This window comes from Pseudorasbora parva, chromosome 14 (genome assembly GCF_024679245.1).
Source record: "Pseudorasbora parva isolate DD20220531a chromosome 14, ASM2467924v1, whole genome shotgun sequence".
NCBI classification, from domain to species: domain Eukaryota; kingdom Metazoa; phylum Chordata; class Actinopteri; order Cypriniformes; family Gobionidae; genus Pseudorasbora; species Pseudorasbora parva.
Window position 1 is genome coordinate 6,343,472 of NC_090185.1, and position 14,244 is coordinate 6,357,715.

Sequence of the window (14,244 nt, forward strand, 5' to 3'; positions counted from 1 at the left end):
AGGAGTCGTCTGCGCTCGCTCTACTTTGATGTCATACGCAATCAGTCTGCACAGCGCCGATGTATCTCGAACTAGCCTTCCCTCAGTGGCTCATGGCTTTATGATCCTACATCAGCATTAAAACGCTGCAAATCCAACGCATTCGTGCAGCTCTCCATGATTTGTATAGACGGAGATTACAATCCAGCAGCTGTTAGCTTGATTAGCTGCTATTGAAAAAATGGCGGTCACAGGTTTGTGTTCATCTTGTTGATTACGGTAACGCCGCCCCCAGTCAGTGACGCAAGCAGTTCTTACTTCTAGCCCAGCAATGTTTTGGTGTTACTTAAGAACCACTTTTCCTGGCTCAGAGCTGGTGCTTTGGCTGTGGAAACACAAAGAACCGATTTGAAACTAGGCTCTGGCTCCGATTTAGCACCAGCTTGGTGGAAAAGGGGTACCACAGACCCAATCCAGGAACCCAATTAGGTGCTTTTGCTATTGGCCATTGACCCTTTTCTTTTTTTTGTTTCTTTTTTTTAAATGTAGAATACTTCCAAAGCGATTTGTTTTAATGTGACTTGAGCCTGATCTGAAGAAGGGGAATTTAGAGTTAAGGTGATGGGTTGAAGCTATCAGCTATACTTTGTGCACTTAAAGATAGTTGTGCTCAAAAGTTTACATTTAAGCATTTGGCAGACGCTTTTATCCAAACTTTTATACATACCCTTTGCAGAATCTGCAAAGTGTTTTTCAAGGGTGTGTAAACTTTTGAACAGGGTCTTTTTAAAAATAAAAAAAATAAAAATCCGCTTTTCTTTTTGTCTTGACTATGTAAATATATTTTATGTAAAATATCTTATTCAGGACAATGCATGTCTTTTGTATGATCCATCTTATTTTGTAAAAATATTTAACATTTTGCAGAATCTGCATGGGGTATGTAAACTTTTGAGCACAACTAAGAGCTGAGCTAGTAAGATAAATAACAGGACCAGTCACTATTAAATAACCATTAACTAATACCCATGGTTTTTCCTCATCCTAACAGTCTTAAAATGAAAAGTAACCTCATTATTAATTCCTGGGATTGTTTTTCTCCCTCTTCCAAATTAGCTCGCATTAAACCCATGATTATTTTTATAACGATATAACATTTAAATGTATATGTGATCTGCCATAATCATCTTTGCCGCTCCAACACAAGTTCCAGCTCAGCTCAGTGTAATAAGTTCAACCTGCATGAAAACAAACATGGTCTAGACTTTTTCCTGAATAAACCTTGAGCTCATGCATTAAACTCAGTGTTGAATGTGCCTATGTGCTTTTCAATAGTGTCCCTTTCTCTAAGACAAATGCCTACACATTCACTTCAAATATTTGAGCAATGAAATGAGTGGAAGGGGAAAGTGAAGACATTCATCGCCATAAGAGCAATTGTCGTCATTGGGAGACTGGAATGGTTTAAACATTCCCATGAGCAGATTTTTCTTGTGATAGTGGAATGACTGAGACTTTCATTTTTTACCATGCCATTAATTGACAAAGAGGTAGTTATTTTGAAGACAAACGTTGTTTTGCTCCCTCTAGTGGCAAAACCTGTCCTATGCAATAAAGAAACACTAATAAACTAAACTGGGCCTTTTGTAGCCTACTTCAAATTTTAGTTGGTTCATGTTTCTGTCAACAACATTTTTACAATTAAAGTGCCATCACAGTTCCCATTTGTGAATGTGTGGTGTGTCTATGTGAAACTTACAGGAGGAAAAAAGTGGAAAAGTTTGGAGAGAAACGCCCCAATGTACCGCCTTCATCTGTACCCGGGCTCTTATTTAACAGCTTTGGGGAGCACAAAGTGCCACTCTTTCTGTTACATCCTGGTTCAATAATTTTGAAATGAAGAAAAATTCATGTATTCTCTTCTTTATACACCTGTGTGTCCTGGTGTGTTTTAGCACCGCACAGCACCATGGACCCTGGAGACACACGGTTAGGTGGGAAACTAACGGACAGGTTTACAGTTTACTGGGCTCCGGTTCTCAATATCACACACCTGTTTCTGGAAAACGGAATACAAGATTTATATTGACAAGGCATATGATGCCAACATTCACAGGCAGGATTTTCATGGGACGTTTTGCCAATAATAAGATGTACAAAGTTGGGCATGTAGTGCATTCAAACTCTGTGCCAGAGCACAGTCTTGGTATGGACGCAAGACACCACTTATCTGGTCATACATCTCCTATGAAGAATAATCAATTGTCTTTGCATGCAAAAAGAACTGCACTTTCTTCAGAGCTACAGATCAAGACAGCACCAGCTGAAAAACCTACATTGCCACCCGTGAAAGCTTCAAGGGCACCAGGACGCCATAACTTAATTACCAACACACCAAAACGAACATCACCCACTGAAACTACCACAAAAACTCCCACTGTCAGTTTTCAGGAGAATCCACTTCCTCAACTTTCCCCTTTGACTGGGAGTAAAAATAACTCTAAACTTCCACCAAGAACCAGTTCAGCTGCACCTTCAGCATATGTTAATAACAGAAATACAATAAATCCTCCCTTCCAGGTTGAGGAAAGAGGAGACGACTCCATGATTGGTGATGAACCAACGAATCCTCAAGGAAATGCCAATGGAAACTCTTTTAACTTTAATCTACTCCCGTATGGAAGTGCCAATAGATTTCCTCAGAGAGAAACGGGTCACGGTACAAGGTATTTCCATAACGGTAAGACAAGATTTCAATTGTTTAGTCAATATGAGCATTTTACAATGACTTTCGGGGCGGCAGACTGTCTTTAAAGTAAGTTTTAAAGAACATTTTGGCGGTGCGAGCTAATGTTGATATCTCGCGACTCGCGCGTCTTTTTGGCGCCCACTCTTGGCCAAAAATCAGCACTTACAAACTATATAAACGTATGATAAATAACAGTTTGCTTGTAATGGTTTCCTAATTCTCTATCCAATCCCGATGAAAATTAATCTATAGGCTACTTGATTACCTAATGCGATATTTTTATTAATATTGTGTTCCGATACCTCACACATCTCTACCTCATTTATTTATCCTACACAAAAATGCGATTAAATGTTGAGGTTACTTTCGAGGTTCTAAATGGTATGTTATAGGTGGGACATACTTTTCTGTCAAACAAAAAGTTAAATTTGTCTAGAAGAGTTATCCTACTTTCTAGTGACGATGACAAAAATTGTGATGACAAAAAACCAAGCGTGTTTTCATGTTAGATTTTTTACAAAAAATTATTTTGTACCAATTGTGGGCGCCAAATATGTGGGGTAAAATGCCCCCCTCTCTGTCAAAGCAATTTGCTTTATACATTTAGGCTACAGCAAAATCATAGTACAAACAGTTTCAGCTTAAAATAAAAAAGACACGCCAAAAATATTTATTAATGGACCATTCTGAAAATCAGCCTATTTGAAAAATCCTGTCTGTATGGAAACTTGCGGTAATTTTTAAATAAAAGTCAAAATATTTTTATTCAACTACCTAGTTAGATTAGATTTAATAGAAAACAAAAGGTGTGATGTTCAGAACATGGTAATTAGTAGGCCTAATTTTGATAGTGGAAAGCGATGAAGTATGTTTTACCCCACAGATCAGGTTTGACATTTTTTTGTCAGTCTGAAAATATTATATTTTCCTTAAATAACATGTATTCCCAAACTACTTGCTTACAAAAAGCGTACTATTCTAATATGTAACTGATCTGCAAAAAAAAAAAAAAAAAAAAACGCTTAAAAACATTTTTTCTTACTGCTGAAAATTATATAACTTAACTTCACGGTAAGTAAGATAGTTTTCAGCACTTTTCTCTCAGGTACTTCACCAGTATAAGCTTCACAACGCTATATATAGCCTATTCAATTATATTTGTTTTTCTTTATAGTCTGTCCATTTAAATGAAAGACTAATAACATTTTCCAGGACTGCCTGACCTCATTCCTGATCCATATTATATCCAAGCTGCATCTTTTCTCCAGAGAGTTCAGATGTACACATTAAGATGTGCCGCAGAGGAAAGCTGTCTCTCCAGGTACTGACTCCATCTGGGAACTGAGCTACAATAGCAGCGGATATTTCAAACATTTTCTTGACTATTTTAAATGGAATATTTGTCTTTTCCCTCAAGTTCAGCGTATGACGCGGGAGTGAGGGACCTTGATTACAGAGTGCTTCTCCGATTTCCTCAGCGGGTCAAAAATCAAGGCACAGCTGATTTTCTCCCTGTGAAAGCACATCATCAGTGGGAATGGCACAGCTGCCATCAGTAGGTTCCTGACAACTTTATGTTCTGATCTACAACAACATCCAACATCAGCATAATAACAGCAGGAGAAAAAAAAAAAAAAAGCGTTCTTGATTGGCATCAATGGATCCGTGAAGAACTTTAAACATCCATGGACCTTTCATTTGTAACAAAAGGTTCTTTAGATTTATTATAATGCTCTTCACACTAAGAAAAAAAGAGGTTATTTTGGTTTCCCCAATTCATTTTGGAACCTTTATTTTTAAAATAGTGAAGCTATTTTTTTAATACTTGAACGTTCATTGAATTCTATGTTAATTACATTTATGCATATTTGTTAAATGCTTTACACAGTTTTTTGTAAGTATACAAGCTCTCTGGAAACCCATGACCTTTTTGGTGTTGCTACACTGTAAAAAAAAAAAATTCAAGCCTCCATTCTACAGTTGAACTTTTTCCAGTGACTGATCACATCTATATTATTCCGTTGGCCAAATTTAATTTCTGTGAATTAAAGCGTTAGTTCAACCAAAAATGAAATTGATGTCATTAACTCCTCCCCCTAATGTCGCTCCACACCTGTAAGACCTCCGTTCATCTTCACACACAGTTTAAGATATTTTATATTTAGTCCGAGAGCGTATGCAAACTATACTGTCCATGTCCAGAAAGGGAATAAAAACATCATCACAGTAGTCCATATGTGACATCAGTGGGTTAATTAGAGTCTCTTGAAGCATCCAAAATACATTTGGGTCCAAAAATAACAAAAACTACATAAAACGGTTATGAATCAGCGTATGAATCAATAGGCTACGCTGATTCATGACCGTTTGAATCTTTATTTGAGGATTGAAAACAAACCCGGAAGAGAAGACAATGCTGAATAAAGTCGTAGTTTTTGTTATTTTTGGACCCAAATGTATTTTGGATGCTTCAAGAGACTCTAATTAACCCACTGATGTCTCATATGGACTACTGTGATGATGTTTTTATTCCCTTTCTGGACATGGACAGTATAGTGTGCATACACTTGCATACGCTCTCGGACTAAATATAAGATATCTTAAACTGTGTGTGAAGATGAACGGAGGTCTTACGGGTGAGGAACGACATTAGAGTCATTAATGACAAATTTCATTTTTGGGTGAACTAACTCATAGAAATTAAATTTGGCCAACTGAAAAATGTAGATGTGATCAGTCACTACAAAATTTTCAATTGCAGACATGATTATTTTTTTACAGTGTAGCACAGAAACTCAAAGTATAGTTAAAATGACTCTTCTGTTAGTTTCTTGATAACAAAGTGCTTATTTTGCTATATTACTTTATTTTCATCCTAAAGACATTATCACAGCATGGATGCCTTCAGCAGTTACGACCTCCTGGACGCCTCCACGGGCAGAAAGGTGGCCGAGGGACACAAAGCCAGTTTCTGTCTGGAAGACACCAGCTGTGATCCAGGTGTGAGGAGAAGATACGCCTGCACTGCTCACACACAGGTGCAGAGAATAAAGTTACTCGTGTGACTGCAAAATCTCTTATTTTCCCCCCACAATTAAGCAGTTTAATCAGCCAGCTTTACTTTTGTCATTTTATTTGGAGCAGGGATTGAGCCCAGGCTGTTACGACACCTATCATGCCAACATTGACTGTCAGTGGATTGATATTACTGATGTTTCTCCTGGAGATTATATTCTAAAGGTGAGTTATCATTTAGACCAGGGTCCCCAAACTCGGTCCTGGAGGGCCACTGTCCTGCAGAGTTTAGCTCCAACCCCAATCAAACACACCTGAAACAGCTAATCAATGCCTTTATAGGCCAAAGTAAGGCACTGATTAGCTGGTTAAGGTGTTTGATTGGGGTTGGAGCTAAACTCTGCAGGACGCTGGCCCTCTAGGACTGAATCTGGACACCCCTGAATTAGACATTGCATTATTTATAGGCCGTTTTCTTTTCACAGCGCTGGGCAGATGAATCTGTATTTAAACTGGGTCATTAATGTAGTAGAAATGTGAAATTATTTTTGAATTTGGTGCTTTCTAGAATGAGAAAAGACTGAAAATGTGTTTTTGTCTCATGGGGATGAAAGACTACAATTCCCAGAATGCTTCGCAGCCCTGTGAGGCCACTCCCAAGGCCACCGCTACTGAATCACGTTTACTTTCCCACCACCAATCATCTTAATACAATAAGTTCAGTTAGAAAACAGACACTACAATTAAAAACTGAAAGTGTCTGTTCAATATATTGTGATTTAGCCGCTGAGGAAGTGTTAGCACAAACGCAGCACGAGTCAGATTACACGGATCGTGAGGAGCTGAGGTATAAGAGCTCTCGTGATGAGATCTGAGGTAAACGCGTCCACGCTCGCGGCAGTAGTTCTCAGCGCGTGTTAAGTCTGGCTGAGCTGCGAGTGCGACCCCATCCCCCGTGTGCGAGTTAAAAAAACATGCGGAAATAGCTCCCTCTGCTGGCTGTAGTCTTTAGCGTCTGGCCAAGCATTTTACCGATGATGCAAATCGACGATATTTGCGTCAGCGGAGTAATTTTTCCAGAAATAAAATGCATAAATCTCTCGTCTCAGGGGGATATGAGAGGAGGGAACACGATTATTCGAATATACTCCAGTGTTTCTACTGATAGAAAGCCATATGCTAATCGCTGAAGTAACCCTTTAAGTGAAACGGATGCCAATCCCAATGTACCCTGATCTCAAGAGGTGCACTAGCAACTAATGCTAGCACCCTTGTTAACGCACCCGCCTCCCATGCCAGAGACCCTGATTCTAATCCGGCTCGGAGCAGGTCAACTAGGACCTGTTACATTTGGTGCCGTGACCCGGATGGGAGTGAGGTGTAGGCGGGGATGTAACAAATGTAGACCAGTAAGATCTGTGCATGTAAACCTCAAGAGGCGCTGTTTTGGCGGGCTAAAAATGCAACCTTTATCGTTTCCATGTAATCTACAAAAACGGGAATTTGGAAAAATGGTGATGTCATGCATATTACATGTTCAATCTATAGGCGCATAGTGCCAGGCAGTAGATAGCCACATTTTTAGTAGTTTTCGCGGGTTGTGTGCAGTGTTGCCACAGTTACTTTGAAAAAGTAATCTGATTACTCCTTTAAAAAGTAACTTAGTTACTTTTAAAATCAAGTAATCTGTAAAGCAACTAAGTAAGATTACAAGTTACGTTATTAGTTACATTCAGCAGTTTCCGACAACACCGCTGCCATCTCAATATAGAAATGACAACCGGTTTCGCCAACACTCACTTTATTAGAGGGGCATTTTAACAGTAACGTCAACAATGTATATCTCCTGACATTTTAAGTTGAAATTAAAAAATATTTCCTGAAATAATACTCTCCCTGAGTCGCAAGAATAAAGCAAATATATATATTATTTTTTTTACTTAGGAAAATGACTAAAATAGTAACACAATAGAACTTGGATAAATTACTTTAATCTGATTACTGGTTTGGAAATAGTAACGCGTTAGATTACTCGTTACTGGAAAAAAGTCGTCAGATTACTAGAGTAACGCGTTACTGGCATCACTGGTTGTGTAAATGGTGATCGTCTTGACAATGGTGTCGTCTCTACACAAAAAATGCTAGGGAAAAACTTTTTTGTTGTTGTTTAAATGTACCTAAGTCATACCAAAAGTTACAGTCATGTTTTAAACGTGTGACCCTTTGACAGGTGACCGTGAACCCAGGTTTCCAGGTGCCAGAGTCTGATTTCTCCAATAACATTGTTAGATGTGACATCAGATACACGGGGTCGTACGTCCAAGCACATAACTGCAGAATCACAGGGTGAGTTTTAAGTAAGCAGGTGTGGAATCAGAAAGCGTATTAAAACTGCTGACACATTAATAATGTTGATTTTTTTCACAGAAACTGATCCAGTACTTCATCCAAACCTCCAGAGTTGAAACGCGCCATTCAAAGTCACATGGTTATGGATAGATTGGGCATTAACTTGACTTATTTTTACTTATAGATGTATGTTCTCGACAGACACTCTTCAAGCAATTTGACCATGAAATATTTGGTTACGCTGAACATCTGATAATGCTAATAAATTCTTATTTATTCATCTTTTGTCATTTATAAAAAAGTATTAAATTAGATGATATTCAGTTTCATCATATTTATTTGTATTTCTTTGGCGTAATTTCCCACATTTGGATTAAAGTTTTAGTAAAACTCCATGTATAAAGAAAGGGGAGAGTCAAGAAGCAGATTTTTATAGTCCAGTCCACTCATAAATATATTTTACTGCAAGTGTTATTGATCTTCCGAAGTATTTCAAGTCATGGCTCGTTTGAAAATGGGTCTATGGGGTCCAATCAGCAGAGTCAGACATCACAGTCATGAAAGTTCAGTTTGCTCCAGATCTCCAAACATGCTGAGAGTTCAACAGCGTCTTCTGTCTGAACGTTTAAAATGACGTGAGAAACTGGAGTGGAGTTTATGGACAGAGAGACATTCCTATGTGAGATCCTTGTTGACAATGGTTTGAGGAAATTTGACACAAGTGTGTTTGTGGATTGTATTATCCAAGAGTAATAGAAAATATTAATTAAGTGTGTGTGTGTGTGTGTGTGTGTGTGTGTGGGGGGGGGGGGGTACCTTGTCTGTGTACAAGGTACTCAATGAGAAGTGTTCGTTAAAAAAGATAAGTCAGGCCAAAAGGAGAAGGGGTAGAGGAATATCTGAAAGATACAGGGGAATATTATAAGATACATTTTGTTAAATACTTTTACTATGATTATTATTAGCATTACTATGTAAAGTAGCACCTGATAAGTCATGGCTGCAATCGCAGTCCAATCGAATGTGTTGCCAGATTGGGCGGTTTTTAATTTGGTTGAGCAGGTAAAAATGGGCTTGTGCGGGTGGACAACATTTGGGCTGGTTTGGTTTTCAAATATCTACATTTTATAATCTAATAATTGGTTAATAAACAAAACTCAAGTGTGCATGTAGTTCATAAAATCAGTCATGATGAGTTTGCTAAACACAGGGGTCCACACAGAGTCAGCTGGCATTGGTGTTGACGTCACCGAAGAGCACACACCTTTATATGGAGGCACACATATGTGAAATATACTAAAAAGGAACATTAATATATAATATTTTTACATATATGAATAAAAAAAACTTTTGATTTTAAGACATTTAAATATATGGAAATTTATTATTAATATAATTAAACCGGTGTGACTCCTGTGTGGGTATTTATGTGCTCAAGTGCATATTGCAATAAATGTCACATCTCCTATTAAATGTATTAGAGCTTTTCTTTGTTGTAGAGTTTTTTGTTCTGTCGCTTCTAAAAAATAAAAAAATAAAAATGTGCATGCTTCTTTGAAAGCACTAAAACATTCCTATAAAGTAAATATTCAACAGAATCATGTCAATTACAGGTAAGAAACGTGCCAGAAACAGTAGTGTGTATTACTTATTACTATTATATTTTACTGCTAAGATTGTTAAATTAACAGATGTTGCACCCTCAAACCAAAAAAGGACTCAAATATAGCCAGTTAAGGCATATAAAAAATATTGCCTTAAAATTTTGAGTTTATTGAAATTAAAAATTTAAGTTGATACAATGAAGGAAATTTGTTTAATAAATAGAAACTCAAAATATTTTTGTATCTGAACCACATAAAAAAAATATTAATCATGAAAATAGCACTATTTGGCATGTTTCACTGCGTCATCAGAAATAAAACGCACACAATTACCCAATATGCTTACAAAATCTTTTAATAATATTTTAATAAAGGTTGTCGAATCTCAAAAAATGTTCATTGTATTAACTCAAAATTTCAATTTTAATGAACTCAAAATTAAGGCAACCAGGTAACTTTTTTTCTAAATAATTTTTTATAGTGTGGAAAAGACTGGATGTGAATATCTTGATGTAAACGCATACCTAAAATCAGTGGACTAGCACAAATTGAATATCTATGCAGAATATTTTCATTTACTTTTTGTGGTTGCTTTGCCAGGTATAATAAAGGAATTTGCCTCAAACAAATAAGATTTGCTGTATAACCAATGAAATGTGTCGCCCCGCCCCACCGTCCAGACTGCATTCTGGGGGGGGTTTTCTCGCTGTAATCGCCATTTTCTCTTGTTGTGGATGGGATCTGAAGACTGGTGCTCTGTTGATGAAAACGTATTACTATATGCAATGAGAATAGCCCATGGAAATGTGTACATTTTCAGTCAGGTAAAGTTAGGCATATACCATTGTTTTAAAAGCAAAGTTAGCGCTGTTTACGTTAGCTAACATTAACACTAGCTTTAGTCACGGTTGAAGTATAATAAATTATGTGAACGTGTGCGTTTTTTCCTGTGTTTTTTCCTGTTTTTTCCTGTGTGGGTTGACTATATTACCAAAACGCGGCGTCAGAGAGAGAGAGAGAGAGAGAGAGAGAGGTGGCATCAACGATTTAACAAAGTACGGTTAATGTGGGAGGGGTTAATCGGTTAATCTAACGGAACGCGTTGTGTTGCCAACTAATGTAATATTTACCCCGGAGATTGCGAATTTTAGCAGGGGACCCACGCGAAACAATGCAGATTATACCCCCCGAACACGATTTTTTTGCACCGGGGAACCCCACTGAAACGCGGCTAGGCTACGGTTGAGTAGCAAATGGGCGTGTTTTGTTGTGAAAACCTGACAACCCTGCTTGAATTCAATCGGGACCGACTGCTCTGTAGCTTTGACACAATGTGGGGAAATATCGATCTGTACTCTAGATTAAACAATTGAAAAAACAAGTACAAACCATGTGATAGATAGATAGTGTGCATATTTGTAATAGTAAAAACTTTTAATATGGTTGCTTGCTGAGATATCTGGTGTTCCTCCTGTCAAGACACAAGACATTCTTCTTTGAATGCTGTTTGGTAGTAGTGGTATTATTCAAGTCTTAACTTTTATTTTAAGTTTTTGCATTTACATGTCTTTACTGCTTTTGAATGATTTACAGGGGTAATTGTTTTAAAATGTACCCATAATTTTGCAGTTATTGACATCAACTTATTAAAATGTTTAGTTGATCTGTTTAAAATCACATATGTGCCACTTTTAAAGTCCCTCTGTGTGATGTTGCAAATGCTAAAATGATTTTTTCTCTCTGTGCAGTAATATTGGAGCTACCCAACCATTATAAACGAAACGGTCAACACTTAAGAGATCCCTGCCATTATTCATGTACGTATTCATATATATTAAATCATTTTACACTGTTGTAGGAAGATTGTTGTTGGATACCTTGGCTCTAAAATATTAGGCCTACCATGAAAATCCTAGAGCTGAGGTTTAACAGTAATCCGTGTTCAGTCTTTGTTGACCATAACTGGTTAATTACATTCAATGTATCAAATTACATTTGATATTCCAAGTGTTGTACTGAATCTAATTTTGTAACTGCATTTTCCAGTCTGCAAATTAAGAGTTCATCCCAGGATCTGAAGAGACGTTCTCAAACACCAGGACGCCCATGACAGATTAGGGGACATCAGGATTGTCTTTGAAGGCCAGATAATCTAAAAGTTATTTGGATAACTTACTGTGAAACCTACCCACTATATTGCCAAAAGTACTGGGACACTCCTCCAAATCATTGATTTCAGGTGTTCAAATCATCACTTCCATGGCCACAGATGAACAAAATGAAGCTATGGAGACTGCTTCCACAGACACTTGTGAAAAAATGGATCCCTCTGAGGAGCTCAGTGATTTTAAGCGAGGGACTGTGGTAGGTTACCACCTGGCCAATAAGTCCATTCGTGAAATCTCCTCAGCATTAAATATTCCACGCTCAACTGTTAGTGCTATTATAAAAGAGTGGAAGCAATCGAAAACAACAGCAACTCAGCCACAAAGTGCTAAGCCCCGTAAAAACACCAGTGGTGGAAAGAGTACTAAAAAAAAAAGGAAGAAAAAGAATGAAGCATGAAAAACATGAGATCACCAACAGTGTTTCAATATGTCTTGGACTACCTGTGTTTATTTTTACTTTTGACTGCTAGCACAAAAATACAGCCATGTAATATTTGTTGAGAAAGCAACCAATAATCTGGAAACATTTATGACAACCATTCTGTAGAGGTTTTCTTGCGGTTAAAGGTTGCAAAGCGTTGTACATTAACAATTTTACGTAAAAAAAGAATTGTTCTTTCTTTTCAAGATGCATTCATTGTAGTGCTTTAATTTCAATGGATGGATGTTTTCTCTGTAAAAAGAATACACTTAAGAAATCAGATTCGAGTAACTGATTATTTTCCTTGCAATAAAAAAAAAACTTGATTTAAATATAAATCTGTTTTTTAAAGTTATTTGCTATGTAAATGGAATACAATTTTAAATCGCCATGTGAGAATACTACATTAAAATATGCATTTCAATAAGCTGACAGAAAGCATGTTTAATGCGTTTACATGTTAAACGAAATCGATGTAAGGGACAAAAAAAAAAAAGAGCAGTTACGATCGGTTAATGCCTAATGCACTTTGAAGCCTGCAAACAATCAAGCTAAATGAAGTGTTTCCAGCAGATGGCGCCGCAAGCTGCAGCGCTAACAGAATACGTACCATTTGTGCGTGTATTAGAAAATGTAATATTCTACGGTCAGTTTTTTGTAATAGTTTCAGGCAATTTCATGATTTCAGTCGTCAACAACTACAGTAGCAGCAACAACTCCCTTTCATAAAGGGAGTTGGAAAAATAAATAAACATAATACTCAACAGCAGGTTAAGGGAAAATATCGCAGTAGAAAAATATGGATACATCACTTAAAATGTACCCATGTAAAAGTACACTGTTTTTAAACTACTTAAAGTACAATTCCTGAGAGAAATTACTCAATTACAGTAACAAGAGTATTTGTAATTCGTTACTTTACACCACTGAAAATCACATAGTGGGGTCAGCACATGCTCAGGCGCAGAAGTCGCCAAGTTTCTGCAGAGTCTATAGCTCCAGACCTCCAAAAGGTCTTCTCGGCCAACATCAGTGCCTGACCTCACAAATGTGTTTCTAGAAGAATGGTCCCACAAACATGCTCCTAAACCTTGTGGAAAGCCTTCCCAGAAGAGCTGAAGTTGTTATAGCTGCAAAGGGTGGGCCAACTCCATATTCACCCCTATGGCAAATTCGCCACTACATGTCGGGTCAGAATATAATCAATAATTATAGTCGATAATAAAATCATTTTTTTAATGATAAATTCAACTTGAATTGCCTGACATTCTGTTACAGTGTCTTGTAACTGGAGCTGTTACTCTGTTAAAAATTGTATAAATTAATAAAGCAGTACAATACAAATATATAAATTACACAAAAATGGCTCCTACATTGTGGTATCAATCAATCAAAAATGATGTATTTCAGACAAATGAGCTGTGTGTGCAACAGGCTTCTCTATATTTGTAATCTGTATATATTGTTGTGTACTGTTGAAAAATAAATACAGTAACTTTTTTTTAAACGTTTGCTTATTGCCTTACTGGTTTTAAAAATCTACACTTTTAATGTTGCTAAAAATGTATATACACTTATCAAGCATAACATTATCCTAATATTGTGTTGGTCCCCCTTTTGCTGCCAACACAGCCCTGACCCGTCGAGGCATGGACTCCACTAGACTCCTGAAGGTGTGCTGTGGTAACTGGCACCAAGATGTTAGCAGCAGATCCTATAAATCCTGTAAGTTGTGAGGTAGGGCCATGGATCGGACTTGTTTGTTCAGCACATCCCACAGATGCTCCATTGGATTGAGATCTGGGGAAATTTGAGGCCGAGTCAACACCTCAAACTTGTGCTCCTCAAACCATTCCTGAACCATTTTTGCTTTGTGGCAGGAGCATTATCCTGCTGGAAGAGCCACAGCCACCAGGGAATACCGTTTCCATGAAAGGGTGTGCATGATCTGCAACAATG

The 14,244-nt window shown here is 37.4% G+C and overlaps 1 protein-coding gene and 1 long non-coding RNA gene across 3 annotated transcripts; both read left to right on the forward strand.

Annotated features, from left to right (window-relative positions):
• The first annotated feature begins 1,833 nt into the window (after nt 1-1,833).
• On the forward strand, nt 1,834-8,329 carry loxl5a (lysyl oxidase-like 5a). 2 transcript variants are annotated; one of them, XM_067415330.1, is made up of 7 exons: nt 2,503-2,719; nt 3,941-4,049; nt 4,146-4,283; nt 5,610-5,766; nt 5,873-5,968; nt 7,974-8,089; nt 8,171-8,329. In XM_067415330.1, exons 1-7 carry the CDS (start codon nt 2,584-2,586, stop codon nt 8,175-8,177), a joined length of 759 nt encoding a protein of 252 aa, XP_067271431.1. In that variant the 5' UTR covers nt 2,503-2,583; the 3' UTR covers nt 8,178-8,329. The 2 variants fall into 2 exon arrangements, with proteins under 2 accessions (XP_067271430.1, XP_067271431.1); XM_067415329.1 differs by lacking the exon at nt 8,171-8,329 and having other exon boundaries at nt 1,834-2,719; nt 7,974-8,093.
• A 2,856-nt stretch (nt 8,330-11,185) lies between these two features.
• On the forward strand, nt 11,186-13,785 carry LOC137039388 (uncharacterized). Its single transcript, XR_010897629.1, has 3 exons — nt 11,186-11,215; nt 11,445-11,513; nt 11,743-13,785. It is a non-coding gene; the product is annotated as an uncharacterized lncRNA (long non-coding RNA).
• Nucleotides 13,786-14,244: the final 459 nt, after the last annotated feature.